General features: G+C 40.7%; 1 protein-coding gene across 1 annotated transcript in view; it reads left to right on the top strand.

Annotated features, from left to right (window-relative positions):
- The first annotated feature begins 961 nt into the window (after positions 1 to 961).
- Positions 962 to 16,737, top strand: part of LOC107658500 (histone-lysine N-methyltransferase SETD1A-like) — a 25,560-nt gene continuing 9,784 nt past the window's right edge. The window contains 15 exon segments of the mRNA XM_016447081.1: positions 962 to 996; positions 2,227 to 2,371; positions 2,470 to 2,568; positions 2,693 to 2,963; positions 4,119 to 4,243; positions 5,537 to 5,784; positions 5,873 to 7,571; positions 9,309 to 9,836; positions 10,347 to 10,517; positions 10,692 to 10,779; positions 10,863 to 11,026; positions 11,772 to 11,811; positions 12,289 to 12,490; positions 12,576 to 12,628; positions 13,015 to 14,351. Of these exon segments, the coding sequence (XP_016302567.1) occupies positions 2,234 to 2,371; positions 2,470 to 2,568; positions 2,693 to 2,963; positions 4,119 to 4,243; positions 5,537 to 5,784; positions 5,873 to 7,571; positions 9,309 to 9,836; positions 10,347 to 10,517; positions 10,692 to 10,779; positions 10,863 to 11,026; positions 11,772 to 11,811; positions 12,289 to 12,490; positions 12,576 to 12,628; positions 13,015 to 14,351 (5,163 nt within the window). The 5' untranslated portion in view covers positions 962 to 996; positions 2,227 to 2,233.

Raw genomic sequence — 16,737 nt, 5'->3', positions numbered from 1 at the left:
TATATATATATATATATATATGTAAAATGAAATGATAATAATGACTAATGACTAAAAATATAACCTGAAAGCTCGGATATTCTCGAACTTGTGTGCTATGTATAGTATGTTCTCTGTGTAAAATGAAATGAAATTGAATAATAATGACTAAAAATATAACCTGAAAGCTCGGATATTCTCGAACTTGTGTGCTATGTATAGGCTATAGTATGTTCTCTCCGTATCTGAAACACGCATGCACCAATATCGTTACAATATGTTGGACAATGATGAATCTCATAATTTATCATAATGTTCTCATAATGCTTCCCAGGAGTCTACAGGGGCAAAAATGCTGCAGGGCAACTTTATATATCATACTTTTATATTCCTTTGCATTGTTTCTTTGAGTAAATTATTATATTGCGATTATACGAGTTATTTAGAAATACGAGAAAAACGATTATTTTTTATTATTAAAGTTTCTTTTGCAGCTCGTTTTACTCCCAACTTATCGGTTGTAGTAGTTGTGAGGAAATTGTTTCTGCGGATAACTCATAATCTATGTGCACCCTTCTTCTAAATTTGTCGTTTTTACCGTTTAATAAAGTAAATATTATTATAAATTTGTCGTGCAATTGGTATGCATCTTAACAAAGGTCTTGCTATATTTACGAATAGAAAAGAACCTTTTAAGTACACGCAGCTATATCAAGTTCGCACTTCGATGATGTAAAAATGAAACGAAAATGCAGATTCGCCATAAAGAAGTCACGCTTACATCGGTCAAACATATTTTGTGCTGTTCTGAGAAAAGTAAAGGCAAGAAAATAGTTTAATGTGAATGTATATTTCAATTTTAATTTTCATGAGAACAAATACCCACAATCTATTTTAACGTTATTGGTCAAATATTGCATAGCAGAGGCACATAGCCGGGAATTGTGTGGAAAGTGCGAGTGCCAATGCAACGGTTAGTATTTCTAGTGACCGATGGCGAGCAGGCGAGGCTCTCAGGTTAGTTACGCGATGGCCGCTTACTGTATTATGTTATTCTTTTTAATACATTTCATTTTCTGGCGGAATTTAAAGACGTATGCCGCATCGATATAGCACCGGAATACAAGCGACGCCGTTTTAGACCAGCTTTAGGGCGCGTACTTCAAAACGGAGCTAGATTTTATCTAAGGATTGTGTGTTTTTCTGCGCCGATGCAGGCCTATCTGTAGCGAGCTAGCGGCTGCCGAAGCGGGCAATCCTCCTCAAGACGCGCGCTCCGTTGTGTGAGTCTTTTGGCACACCGTGTAGCAATATTACTTTTTAGTTTTGGGAATTGGTTTGATTTCGTTTGCTAGAAGTAATTGGCATTTGCCCTGTACTCTACTGTCACATCTTGAAGTTGAACTTCAGCTAGCTCGCGCTGGGAGCAGCTAGCAGCTTCAGTGTTTATTATGTTAGCTTGTTGTTGTTGATGTGTCAGATAGCATTTGTTATACAAAAACTGCAGTGCTTTACGTTTATTACTCCGTAAAACACAACGGGGAGCCGTGCTTTTATTTCCCACGCTGTATTGCGTGATAAATGTGACTTTAAGTTGAATATAGCATATTTGTCTAACTCAAATATAAGGGACGTAAAATCAACTTGACAGATTGACTACAAAATATTAGTCGGTGTCTTAATAAAGAGGTGACAACAAATTACAGCTTCCTAAATACAGACCTCTTTGTGTGTGTTTTTATATACAAAGTGAAAACTTTGTGGAGTTGTATATGTCACATTGTTTGCTGTTATTGTTTTGATGATTACAGTGTGAGGTTTTCAAGATTACAAGTGTTTGCTGCTCTTTTGCATGTGGACACTGTCAGATTGGTTGCTTGGTGAAATGAATGAGCTATAAGTGAAAAGCTTTTCTTACTGCGACTTCAACAAGAGTTGTTGAGTGCTGTGAGCATCTGCACAACATCTCATTCTGGTCTCTTTCTCTGCAGTGAAAACTCTTTTATGAAGTGAACTCACTTAAAGAGATTAGTAAAATTTTGCCAGGAAAAGTTTTAGAATTTTTATCACGTTAATATAAAAAAATCCTGTGTGATATAACTTGTGTTTGTTTGTTTGTTTGCTGGTTTTTATTGTATTTGTTATACTTGTATTTTTTAAATGTTTTTTGCCATGAAAATAGCCTTTGATGCTGACATGGCATTAAGTAAATATATACTACTACTACTACTACTACTTTCTCTGCAGTGATAGCATGGATCCGGACAGTGGGGCGGACACTCAGCGAACTCTCAGTCTACAGTGGAAGAGCTATAAGCTAGTACAAGACCCTGCTCTCCGACGGGTTACTCAGAAAATCTACAGATATGATGGGATTCACTTTAATGTACAGGTATGGACATACTTAATACATGATGACTGCCAAACGGAGCATACTTAAACACATAAGTGCATACTTATGTAAAGTCTGTGTGTTCTGCTTGTTTTTAGGATTCAGGATTCCCGCCTGTGGGGGACTTGCGTGATCCAAGACCCCGCAGAATCTGGTCTAGACACACAGAGCTGTCGCTGCCAGTGCCCAAATTTAAGGTATGCCTCTCTTTTATTATCATTTCAATTTATTATGCTGATTTTCTGGTGAGCTCTTTGTGTTTGTCTGTTTTTGTATTGTACATGCTAAACCTTTTCTTCATTTTCTGCTTGTTCTTCATAGTTGGACGAGTATTATTTAGGTCCTATACCACTTAAGGAAGTGACATTTGCGAGGTTGAATGATAACATCAAAGAGCCGTTCCTGGCAGAGATGTGCGCCAAGTTTGGTGAGGTTGAGGAAATGGAGATTCTGTTTCATCCCAAAACTCGGAAGCACTTGGGCTTGGCCCGCGTCCTCTTCACCAGCACTAGAGGGGCCAAAGACACTGTCAAACACCTGCACAATACTTCTGTCATGGGAAACATTGTCCATGTCCAGCTAGATATCAAAGGTGTGTTTCTCTCTTGATTGTTTTTGATCATTAATATTTTGAGGTATATGCTTTCTACATACGCTGCTGTTCAAAAGTTCGGGGTCAAAGATTTGTTTTGTTTTGTTTTGGAAAAAAATGCTTTTATTCAGCAAGGGACAAAGACATTTGTAATGTTACGAGATTTTTATTGCAAATAAATTGTTCTTTTGAACCTTCAATTAATCAAATAATCCTAAAAAAATTATATCATGGTTTCCACAGAAATATAATGCAGCACAGCTGTTTTCAATGTTGCTGATCATTTAAAATGTTTCTTGAGCACCAAAGCAGCATATTACAATGAAAGATTATGTTACTCTGAAGACTGGCATAATGGCTGCTGAAAATTCCGCTTGGCAATCACAGAAATAAATTGTAAATATGTCTCACAGTATTAGCTATATTATTAATCAAATAAATGCTGCCTTGGTGATCCTAAGAGACGTCTTTAAAAAATATGATTAGATATTTAATCCTGATTGCTCGTCTTTCCCCCTGTTGTAATTTTAAATAACTTTTGCCTTCATCTAACTCTCATTCAAAATTAATCTTTAAAACCACCAATAATTTAATAACATTATTAAATGTAATCTTTAGAAAATCTCTAAAGGAGTATACATTTTTCATACTTTACATTATTAATTTGTAGCATTTAAAATGTTTGATTTTAATTTGTAGGTATTTATTATACATTTATTTAGATAATACAGAATAAAATTGTAATATCCTGAAGAAGGCTGTGTAGCTGAAACACGTAGTTCTACAACAGTTTTAATGACTTAGCCCAGTTAATTAAAGGCTTTTTATCTTTATTATACGAGTGCCTTGGAGTATTTCATCTCTCCAATTTCATATTTACCTCCAATTATCCAAAGCGCACCAGTGGCTACATGAAGAGACCAGTGCAGGATTCTCGCCTTCTGTTGTTTTGCAAAAATCGTAATATGTTTGCATCCCTGCTTGCAACGAAGTGTCAAAATTCATTTTAGAACAATGCTTGTTTATATCCTTCCATCTCTTAATTTCTTGAAAATATGGAGCATAGTGATAATGAAAAGTGGGAATGTGCAGCATTGCATGATGGAAATAAATGCACCACATTGTAGTTGAATTTATATTGTGTGTGTTTTCTAGGCCAACAGAGGATGAAGTACTATGACTTAATAGTGAGTGGCTCATACACCCCTCAGACAGTGCCGACTGGAGGCAAAGCCCTCACTGAGAAATTTCAACACCCAGCCCCGACTCAGCCAGATACGGTGAGTACACAAACAAACCTTAGCTCAGCCACACTGGAAAGAACGCTTTGCTTTCCTATAAGTGTGTGCGGTTACCAGCCAAAGTTTCTTGGCGTCCTTGAAGAGCAATGGCCTTCCTTGGATTGAGTTGTCTTGTAGTTTATTCTACACATTACAGTCACTCTCAAATACCCTGGTCCGTATTATTATCTTGACCACAAGTGGACCACAAAATGTCTGAAAGACAAATAGCCATCAGGCCTCTCAGTGCATTTAGATTTTCCAAATGCAGACGAAACTGTTGTGTCTGTAGAAGGTGGCTGCTGGCATTGAGACTTTTTCAGCTTTTAACTCAATATTAATTGGCCTTTTTTTACCTTGTGTACCAGCATTATGATATTTTGTTTCCCAATGTGTTTCCCTCACTTATCTGAAGGAGTTTTGGATTGCTTTAAATAATGTTTCCCTCAAGTGATCAATTATGTAGCCACACCCTTGAAATAAAACAATAATAGGGGATTTTATTGGTCATGCTGTAAGATTTTTTTTGTCTTGATTTGAGACAAAGAGATTTTAATTGCTATGTTTCTAAATATTCAGTTTAAGTTGTCCAGGCACAGTTAAGGGACTTACATTTTCATTTTCTGTGGGTCCTGTTTAGCACAGTATTTACCATATTTTTATTAGAAATGCAGCGGTATTAAAAGGAAGGATGACGCTGATAAAGATAATTATTTTCATGGCCAATAGCTCATACATTTTTAATATTAAGGCTATACTTCAAAAAAAAAAAATAAATACACTACCAACTATCATCTGTCATCGGACTCGGTAAGATTTTTTTTTTTTAAAGAAGTCTCATTCACACTAAGTGTATTTATTTGATCAGAAATACAGTAAAAGAGTAATGTGAAATATTATTACAATTGAAAATAAGTGTTTCCTATTTTATTATATAAAACAGTACGTTTGAATATAATTTGTGCTCAATATTTGTGTAAACCCCGATACATTTTTTTTTTCTTTGAATAGAAATTTCAAAAGCGTAAGTTTTTTGAAAGAGAAATCTTTGTATGGTAATGTAGATGAGCAAAACACTACTGAATGAGAAATATGAATTTTTAGATTACGTTATTAGTGTTTAAAGATTCATACAATTTTACACTGATAGAGTTTAAGTGATTGTTAAATGATGGCGAAGAAATGTGGAAACTACATATATGTAGTATCAACCAATAATTTAAAAAACTGAAAACGAATTATTTTTTATCCGTTGTAAATGATTCACTGATATTTGTTGTCTTCTTTTGTTAGTCATCTGATATCCGGCGGAGGCTCTCCACAGATCAGATGGCAGCTCCTGCTGCGCCTCTAAACTCTGGCAGCACCACCCCCTGTTCTGTGGACACTGGATTTGGAGACCAGCGCCTAGACACCCCTCCATCCTCTCTGGGAGGAGCTTATACGCCGGGTTCTTCTGCTTCTTCACAGGGCGGCGGCACCCCTCACACCCCTCGCTCTGGAACCCCTTTCTCCCAAGACTCGGGATTCTCTGTGGGCAGGTTGGTTTCCAGAATAACATTAAACCTTGAATAGAAGTTGCTTGGTTAAGTTTCTTTAGAGATTTGAGAAAATATCCTTTTCTTTCAGGCACAGTGGCTACAGCAGCACTCAAAGTTATCCCCAGCAGGATATGCTTCCATCTTCCTCCTGCTCCTCTTCAGCAGTCTCCTCATCATCAGGATTTAAACCCCCTCGCTTTCATGACGACTTACATGCTCCACCTCCGCAAGAACCCTCCGTGTTCCACAGGGGTCGGCCGGGATATCCTCCTTCAGCGCCCTTCAGACCTAATGAACCTCCCTATCCGTATCCCAGTGTTGGCGGTTCAGGAATGCACATGCCGCTGCATCCACCCATGCCACCTCCAGGGCCTCAGTTTGAGCCGCCACCGCTGTCCGACAGAGATAGAGACCGAGATAGAGAAAGGGGACACAGGGATAGGGATCGGGAGAAAGACTCAGGAGGGCGCTATGGAGGCGGGATAAGCTCCCGACGTTCCTCTTACCACTACCAACAGGAAACAAACTCCTCGTCCACATCCAAATCTTACCATTCACATCACTCGCATCATGCAGATCGGCGGGAGGACAGGGACGGCAGGGGCTACCGGCGCGACAGCTGAGGCCCCCGCTCGGGAGATCATGGAAGGCATCGGAACCACCATCACTCCCACAACCACCACAGCAGCGGCGGAGGTGGATCGAGCCGGCGGAGAGGCAGCAGAGACCGGGAATGGGAGCGAGACAGAGAAGGAGACTATAACATCTCCGATCCACGTTATGGAGGCCACTCGGACTCCAGCCACAACTCGTCCAATAGCCTCTCCCCTCCCTCTGCCACCTCCTCTTATGGAGGACCTAAAGACCTGTCCCCCTACGACACACCTTCTTCCTCCCGGCTAGAGCCCTCGCCGGCTTTCCGTCCTCAGCAGGGTGCAGGCGAGAGGGGTTTTGGGATGGGAGGAAGTATGGACAATGACTACCGTGCTCATTCTCACCTCACGCCCCTGGCGCCTCCACCTCCTCCCCTCCCGCCAGCCTCCGTCATCGCAGCCGCTGTGGCTGAAACACTCGGCTCTCTTGATTTTGGTCAGGACAGTCCCATCCCAGAAGAACAGTGGACCAAACCCAAACGCTATCCCAGCACCCCGCCCCATCCACCTCAGACACCTCCGACCTCTTCGCCTCCTCACGCCTCAATCCCGTCATCCTCCACCTCTCCATCCTCCACCTCCCTGCCTCACCACCTCCCCTCTTTGACAGCATCCCTCTCTCCGCCTCCTCCACAGCGTGACTCCTCCCCGGAGCCTGACTCCACCAATGAGAGCCTGCCGTTCATGCACCACAGCAGCAGCTTGGACTCACGTATTGAGATGTTGCTGAAGGAACAAAAAGCCAAGTTTTCTTTCCTTGCCTCAGATGATGAGGACGATGAGAAGGAGGACCGAGAGAGGGGTAAAACAGGCGAGAATGCAGATGATGGGGGAAAGAAACTCAGAGAGGAGAACGGTGAAAGGCCTAGTCATAAGAGACAAGGAGAGATGGAGGGAGGCCAGCAGAGGAGGAGAGGAGAGAAAGATGGACGCCACAGCAGGGGCAAAAGGCAAGGTGGTGGAGTCAGTGAAGGCAGGAAAACACCTCCAGAGGTGGCCTCTTCCACTCCCACTATGCACAGTTTGGTGTCAGAGTCTCTTCAGGGCCAAATGCCGCCACCTCAAGAGGAGCACACAACCTCTGACTCACACGGGGCTCCACACACCCCACCCACCTACAATGGAGAGGCACAGGTGAGACCTACTTGTTACATGTTATTATTCACCTTATTTTTAAAATAAGACTAGGTGCTATCATTTGTAATTTGCTTGTTGATTCTGGTGTCATGGGCCACCATTTCCAGGTCCAGACACTATCGGATCCCAAAAGTGCATGTATTTAATCACGTTTTGCTGTGGTACTACCTAAAAACAACAACAACAATTCAAACCTTTATCTCCATTCTGAATACAAGAGTGATTTGTCATTTATCAATTGTTCAAATGTTGGTGCCTGGGACATGGTTAACCTGGAGACTGTAGTGTACACCAGACATTTTAAAAGCTAAACTTAAATGCTTGATGTTGATGAAATGTACTCATTAATGACTGTTATGCTTGGAAACCGTAATAACACCAGAAACAGTATTCGAAACCTCAAGACTCAACCAGCAAATAGAATCTAATTAATCAGAAGTCTCGTCCATTCACAAAAAAAACCTGACTTCTGCATTGAAAATTAAAGTGAATATATTAATGCTAAATTACAAAATGCTCTGAGATGTTCACGTCCTGAGACTCATTATTAATTTCTGTGGCAATGCTCCGCAACAAACTGTACGGGAGGCATTGCCTCTCATCCTTTTTTAAAGCGGATGTGCCTATTTATTTTGCTGTTATAACTAGTGTTGTCACGGTACCAAATTGTTAGTTTGATGCGTTTCCTCCTCTTGAGGTCGCCACTGCTTTTATAAAGAGGTTGCCAGGTTTTCACAACAAAACCCGCCCAATCGCGTTTCGAGGGGGTCTCCCGTTAAAAATAGCGCTCCGAGGATAAAATACGCGTTTTGGCGGGGTTCCTCTGGTAAAATTCGCATTCCAGGAGCTAAATATCACGTTAATGGGGCCGTTTTTTAACCCGCGAGACTTGGCAACACTGGAAGAGGCTAGCTTTTGGGATAGCGCATCAAGAACCGGGTTGACCGGGTACTCGGTACCGCCGGGACTTAAGAAAACCTGGAACCGTAACGTTTTCATTTTTTTAGTACCGACTTGGTACCGAAATACCGGGTCTTTTGACAACACTAGTTAAAACTATGCACTATTATTGTATGGTTAGTTGTTTATTTGCATTAGCTTTGTTTTTCCTGCCATTCATGACCCTATCAGAACAGACTGCGACCCATTATTGGTAATAAAAATGTTCATTTTTGATATAAAACATTATTCTGTGCAGAAGTAGCTTCATAACTACCTTTAAAGGGTTAGTTCACCCAAAATATGATGTGTATCATTAATGATATATATATATATCTTGACTCAAGTCATTTTCTAACTTTCATATGGTTCCAAGCCCATAAGACTTTCATTTATCTTTGAAACAAATTAAGTTACTTTCAATTAAATCCAATTAACTTGCTTAAGGTTGATATTTAAAAATATCTTCATTTGCGTTCCAAAGACAAACCATTTTCTTATGGTTTTGGAATGCATGAGGGTGATTAAATGATGCAGGATTTTTTATTTTTGGTGAACTATCACAGTTGAAGTCATATTTTATTTTTATAAACTTGGGTAATTCTGACATGATGTAAATGATCCAGTAAGTTATCAGAAGTGAAACACATGCTTTTGCTCTTTTTCATGCTCTGGTAGGCTTGTGAGAGTATTATCTCTCAGTTTCGATGCACCACTATATTTGTTTCTATCTTGAAAATCCCCCCTACCCCCCAGTATGTTTAACCTGTAATCTTCACACTCTCTCCTCTCCAGCCTTCTCCTCACTCTTCTGGGGAGGATATGGAAATATCCGATGAAGATGACAACGCCATCATTCACCTCCATTCGATACCCCCTCCACCGCACCACCCACACCACCCATACATGGACCAAGATGGGAATGTTGCCACTCACTATGACCAGGACCACCGCTACATCCCTCCTCACTTACCATATGCCTTCCCGGACCCTCATGCCGCACAGCTTCCTCAGCATCACACCATCCCACCTCCCCACAGCCCCTGGCCTCCTCACCTGCTGCCCCAGCAGTTTCCTTCCCACTATCCTCCACCTGGCTTCGGCACAGTGCCTGGCATAGATGGAGAGCTGTACGGAGCAGCGGGTGACCAGATGACCATAATGGGCCACAACCCCTACGAGGCCGTAGTGCAGCAGGTACTGGCAGCTTTGATCGAGGAGATGAAGAACATCATGCAGAGGGACTTGAACCGCAAGATGGTGGAGAACGTCGCCTTTGGCACCTTCGACGAATGGTGGGACCGCAAGGAACAGAAAGCCAAGGTAACATCAGAGAGTTTTCTAGATGTGACCATGGACCACAAAACCAGTCATAAGGGTCAATTTTTTGAAATTGAGATATATACATCATCTGAAAGCTGAATATATAAGCTTTCCATTGGTGTATGATTTGTTAGGATAGGACCGTATTTGGCTGAGATACAACTATTTGAAAATCTGGAATCTGAGGGTGCAAATAAATCCAAATATTGAGAAAATCACCTTTAAAGTTGTCCAAATGAAGTTCTTAGCAATGCATATTACTAATCAAAAAATAAGTTTTGATATATTTACAAAATATCTTCATGGAACATGATCTTTACTTAATATCCTAATGATTTTTGGCATAAAAGAAAAATCAGTAATTTTAACCCATGCAATGTATTGTTGGTTATTGCTACAAATATAACCGTGCTACTTATGACTGCTTTTGTGGTCCAGGGATACATATGTTTTTTGTGAATGACCTTCGGTGTTCATGAACTGTACCACCTCTTGCTGTCATTTTCTCAGCCATTCCAGACAGCCATGCGGGGAGTTGCAGTGGTGCGCGAGGAGGACAAGAAGGACGAGAAGACCAGCAACCGACCTCGGGAGCCACTCATGTCTCTGGTAGACTGGGCCAAGAGTGGAGGCATGGAGGGTTTCTCCCTGCGGGGGGCCTTGCGTTTGCCTTCTTTTAAGGTGCTTGATGTTATTTACCACCTATTAAACATTTAAAAACAATTTCTTGAAGAAATTATAACAGAAATATAAATATTTTCAATTAATTGTATTGATAAGACTGGCGCACTTTATTACCATGATTTGAAATAATCTCGTGAAAATGATGTTACTAATGAGGAATATGTTGTTCAGGTGAAGAGGAAGGAGCCTCAGGAACTTGTGGAGGGTGGTGAGCTGAAGAGAGCCAGGCCTTCCACTCCACCCGATGGGGAAGATGAGGGTATGTCTCTAATGCTATGGTTTAGAGCTGGATTAATGACATTACCGTAATTCTAATTGCTCTCTACTCTCTTTCTCTCTCAGACTCGTATCAGGGCAAATCTGCCGACACTGCTGCAGGAAGAACAGAAGAGAGGCGTGTGGCAGACAGAAGAGCAGCCAGGAGAAGAAGCAGAGCAAAGGCACGCAAACCATATGACCTGGATAGTGAGGGAGAAGAAACATCAGATGGTTCCTCCTCGGAGAAGGTTGGTTTATTTACCATTATGTCTGTCATTTTTGTGTGTCTGTGTAGTAGTGGGCATTGGCTGGTTGGGAGCATCCCATTATCATCCCATCCATTGCAGCTTAAGCCTCACATAGCCTGCACAAGAATTAAAACTTGAATTTAAACTTGCGTACAATTGATCTGTTCTGAAAAAAAAAAATATATATATATATATATATATACACACCAATACAATATTCAATTTATATATATATATAAATAATAATATAAATCAATATTATAAATAATATAAATTGAATATCATATTGGTAATGTTTAGATTCTACTTTTTTTCCCCTAATAAATTTTACACACAAATACATAACATGCATGGCAGTTAGGTGAGTCTTTATCTACAAATTTAAATGTTCATTTAAAAATTGACAAAAGATAAAATGATGTCATCAATATTAGATGTAAAATATTTTTTTTTCTATTGAACTTGTCACGATACCATGTGTGATGCCTGTGAAGGCAAAAATCTATTAATAGTGGTCAATAGTTATGTAGAGTGTTGCCATTCTAAAATTTGGTTTTGAAAATATGAAAAAAAATCTTTTTTTGCAGAATCTTATACTTAGTTGTTGTTGTTGTTTCATTGAATAATGGCTAGATGGCAGCATTTCTTTTTTTCTTCAAATGCTGTAGGGAAATTCACACAACTTTCAGCAGATGAGTTCAAACATGTTATTGCAACTGGTGATTCTTCATTGTTTTATGTTTAGGAGGAGGATGAAGACAGTGACAAAGTGGATGAGTCAGAAGGTATGCAGCTGTCTTGTTTTGTCTTTTCTACTGTGCTCATTAATTTGGGCTCTTGTTGCTATGTGCACTTTATTTTAGGCTTTTATGTGTCTATGCAATCATATCTTGTGGGTCTATGTGTTTTGCTATCTAAAGCCCCGTTCACACCAAGAACGACAACTATAAAGATAATGATATTAGCCTCCACACCAGCAGATGATATCGTCTGTAAATTCTCTAGCTCGTGATAGTGTCAATTTTGATGATTCTGATTGGGTGTCAATGTTTTTGTCGTTCATCACCTGGAAAAAAATCGTTCTGAAAGTGATTCTAGCGATATCGTTTCTCTGTGCCTTTATTGTTATAGCTGTGGTGTGGACTGCTATTCTTTAATATTGAGAACGATTTTTAGAACTATATCTTTATCATTATCTTTATAGTTATCGTATTTGGTGTGAATGGGCCTTAACTCTTTTCTCTATTTCTCATGCTTCTCAGATGAAGCCCTTAGTGCAGACAGTGATGACGAAAGCATTTCTTCCTCCTCTTCCGAGAGCTCATCATCATCCTCAGCATCGTCCTCTTCCTCCGATGAGGATGAAGAGGATGGTGAACAGGCCGCTGAGAGTGAATCATTGGACACAATGGATGAGTCTACGATGGACAGTGTGGCGGCTATAGATGCAGAAAAGGATGATGGGTACATTCCTCTTTGAGAACTGATACTGAGATGAAAGTTGTGTCTTCACGGATACATTAACATGCATTATGTCTGTTTCTTACAGGGACAAAGCAAGTCTTGACCAATCATCAGTGACTGCTGTAGAGGTCAAACAAGGTCAGTTAAATATCACTTTTTACAAAAACAAACAAAAAAAGAAGGGATGGTCTGCCTAAAGATGAAAATTGTTTAACTTACTCACCCTCATGTCGTTACAAACCTGTTTGATTCTCTTTGTTCTGCTGAACACAAAAGATATTTTGAACCAAACAGTTTAGTTTCACGTTGAATTCCATTGTATTTTTGTCCATGTAATGGAAGTCAATGGAACAAAACTGTTTGGTTGGCGTCATTCTTCAGAATATCTGCTTTTGTGTTCCACAGAAGAAAGTCAGTCATACAGGTTTGGAACAACATTAGGCAGAGTAAATTGTTTTACGATTCTGGAATTTTATTTTCAAAAAGTGAAGTTTAGTTCACTTTATTCTTTCTTTCACTACCAGAAGAAGAGAAAACGGCTACAGCTGTGCCTCCATCTTCTCCGTATCCCCGTCCTTCTTCACCCTTTCTCCTCCTTCCCCCACTCAAGAAACGGTGCAAGACTGTTTCTTTCTCGATGGAAGAGAGGGATGTCAAGCCTTCCATTCTGTCACCTTCTGCTCCCTCTCCATCTCCCACTCCTGTCTCACAAGCTTCAGATGTTCCTACTTCCTCTTCTCCTGTAAGCACGCCCACAGCAGCTGCCCCAGCCGCCTCCTCCAAGCCCGCCCCGATGCTCCTTCCGTTTGCTTCTCGTCCTAGCGAGAGTAACGCCCTGACCTCCCCTGCTTCCCCTTCCACCGTTCTTACCGTCCCTCCACCGGTGCGTTCCCTGCGGCCTGATGAGCCCAAAAAGAGTCCAGGTCTCCCTCCATCCCCACAAACTCCCACAGCCAAAAACTCCTCCAAACGTGGTAAAGACTCTCCCAGAACGCCCCCGGCGCCCATCTGCCTCACTGTCCAGAACCTTCCACTGGACCATGCCTGCTTGGTCAAAGTGGCCTACGAGGACCCTGTCCCTACTCCAACCACGCAGAAGGGTCGTGCACGTGGTCGCCCTCGGACACTCAGCCAGTCGGCTTCCGCCCCTCACCTGCATCCCACTCTGGAGGAGGAGGATGAAGAGGAGCTGGAGCAGCGGCTGAAACTCAGGGAGCAGCTGGGAGTGTCCAGCCTGCTGCAGCTGGCCTCTGCCCCCAAGCCTGACCTGTCTGTGCTGGCCGATGTGGCGCTGAAGATGGACCCGGAGGCAGATATTGACTCGGAAGAAACCGAGACCTCCGATGAGGCAGAGGAGCACAAGCTGGAGGAAGAAGAGGGAGACTTCTTCGCTCCGCACCCACGCCAACCACTCCCGGATCCAGAGGGTCTGTTCGTCCTGCAGGAGCACAACTATTCTAAAACTCCTGCTCATCCGCACCTCACGTCTTCACAAAAGAGGACGAAACAGGACCCCACGGTCCTTCTCCCTGCCGACCTCAACCAGCACGGTGTTCAGGAAGCCCCCGAAGAGGTCATCGGGGATGCTCTAGCCGTAAGAGGTGAGGCTCCAGAGCTATACGGGGACCTTTCCGGGATGGGCCTGCTGTGCGACGCCAGGGACACGGCTGAGACGCAGACCAAGACCCTCGGCCCACCGCACAAAAGGAGAGGACCGATTAGCAAAGAGATGGAGATGGAAGAGAGGGGGAAAGGGAAGAGCAAGAAGAGAAGTAGGAAGGACAAAGAAAATGATGAACTGCAAATCTCTAAGAAGCAGAAGGAGAAACAGATCAAGAAACAGAGGAAACGGAAGTTAGAGGTTTGTGCTTCTGTCTGGTTCTCATTAAATAACTTGTTGCAAGAGAATTCACCCTTAAGCATCAATTACAGTAATTGTCGTATGAGGATTTTGTGAGAAATTTCCACTAACAAGCTACTACTTCTCAATATGTAGTGATAAAGCATAAACAAAGTGACGTTGTTGGTTGTCATTGTGTTGCATTTATTGCCAGTAGAACAGAGACAAAAATACAGTCCAACGGGGGTGACTATAGAATTTTCTTACTTATTTTCAAACTCCCATGACTGATCTTTTATAAATGCCTTTTTTTTTTAAATCAGCAATTTCGTCTAACACTTTTACTCAAATAGATATTTTCATATATTCTCTCTCTCGCTCATTCCGTTCAGTGTTTGAACACTGGCATCCGTGGGCACAATGACCAGCAGGTCATTCTCTCTCTCTATATATATATTATAATTTGTTATAGGATATAAGATGAGGGGAACCGACCTACCAGAATGTTTAAGATGTCTCACTAATTAAAACCCCTGATTCCTCAGCTTCTTAGTTTGTTGAATAGGGAGGCATCTAAAGCTTATTTGGGAGGTGGGTCCCAAGGGCTGTAGTTGCGAAACACTGATGTAATATACACACTACTGTTCAGAAGTTTAGGGTCAGTAAGGTTTTGTTTTAAAAAAAAGTCTCTTATGCTCACCAAGTCTCTGTGATCAAAATTACTAATATTGTGAAATCTTACAATTTAAAATAACTGCTTTCTACTTAAATATATTTTATTTTTGTGATTGCAAAGCGGGATTTTTAGCAGCCCTTACAGTCTTCAGTGGCTACGTGCAACCAAATAGTCTGTTAGTAATCAAATTGATGGCTCAATCGGGCTGAAATGCCTTCATGTAAACACCTTAGTCGATCCGATTGAGTTCAAACTGAATGGAATTTCGATCGGATTGGGATGGGTGGTGTAGAAGTTTTCTAATTCCTTCGAGAGGAAACCAAAACTGGAAAGTACTGCACATGTGTAATGACGTAGAATTGACGTAATGATGAATGACACATGGAACGAGCTGTTGTTTTTGTTGAATGAAGTGTCATAAATAACTCATGTTATTTGTGGAAGTGAAGTGGAGCAGAACAACTTTCCATCAGTCCTCACTTCATTCTCTCATGCACAGATGGCTTGTTTTGACCACAGTGGGCGATTTTTACTGCTTGATGTAAGCAGCACGGCACAAAGCTTCATGTGCTCGTCGTCTCCTAACTACGTCCTAAAAAAGAGAAATGTTAAGTCTGCTCTTTTAAACAAAAAAAGAAGCAATGGTTGCAGAATATTATGTGCAAACAGTGAAAAACTCTGTATATTCGTGAAGTGTGTACATGTCAAAAGATCAAATCCGATATTGAAGCTTTTGACCAATAACCAACTCGATCACTTTATTTAGTGTTTGTGTAAACACTGCATTCGGATTTCTCAATCAGAATGATTTCATTCTGACTGAAACAAAAAAGTGTCCATGTAAACAGCCAGTGTCACATGATTCTTCAAAAATCATGCTAAAATACTGATTTATTTATTATCAGTGTTGAAAACACTTGTGCTGTTTAATATTTATGTGAAAAACTGTGATACGGTTCTTTTCAGGATTCTTTGATTTAATAGAAAAAATCAATAGTTCAAAAACACTTAACATTATAAATGTCTTGACTGTCAAACAGTTTAGTTCATCCTTGTAGTATTAGTAGTATTAATTTATTTTTTTAAAAACTTACTCATCCCAAACATTTTAACAGTAGTGTAATGCCCCTTAAATGTAATTGTGTTTTGTTAGTAGCTTTTAATGTAACTTTTTTTTTTTTGCTTGACTATCTTTCAGTTTAAATCACTTGAAGCTTGGAAAGCTACTGTTTCAAGTAGAGCCCGACCGATACGGGTTTTTTGGGACCGATACCGATATTAGGGAGTAAAAAAAGGCCGATACCGATATATCGACCGATATTCTTTGTGTATATTATAGTACAGTACCAGTCAAAAGTTTGGACACTTTCCCATTCGTGTGTCCAAACATTTTTCTGGTACTATATATAGAATACAGTATATACATAAACAGAATATATATACATAAACACTTTTTGCAATGATCACTCAAATGTGGTGATCAAACACTTATAATGGTGACAGAGATATGTAAGGGCATTTAACAATTTAACAATAAACTTGCGATGAGTGCGATGCACAAAGTAACGGGGTGTTAGTTGTAACACACGTGGTTTGAATATTTATTTTACCATAGTAACATTTAAATTCTGGCTTAAGTAAAAAATTTTTATCTCAGTTTTTATTATTCATTTAAAATTAGACAAATCTGCTATTATTTTAATCTCCAATCTGTTATTTATCAGTTCAGAT

Source organism: Sinocyclocheilus anshuiensis, unplaced genomic scaffold (assembly GCF_001515605.1).
Source record: "Sinocyclocheilus anshuiensis isolate Anshui unplaced genomic scaffold, SAMN03320099.WGS_v1.1 scaffold371, whole genome shotgun sequence".
Classification (NCBI taxonomy): domain Eukaryota; kingdom Metazoa; phylum Chordata; class Actinopteri; order Cypriniformes; family Cyprinidae; genus Sinocyclocheilus; species Sinocyclocheilus anshuiensis.
The sequence above is the reverse complement of the archived record's forward strand: the minus strand, read 5'-3'. Positions and strand labels throughout refer to the sequence as shown.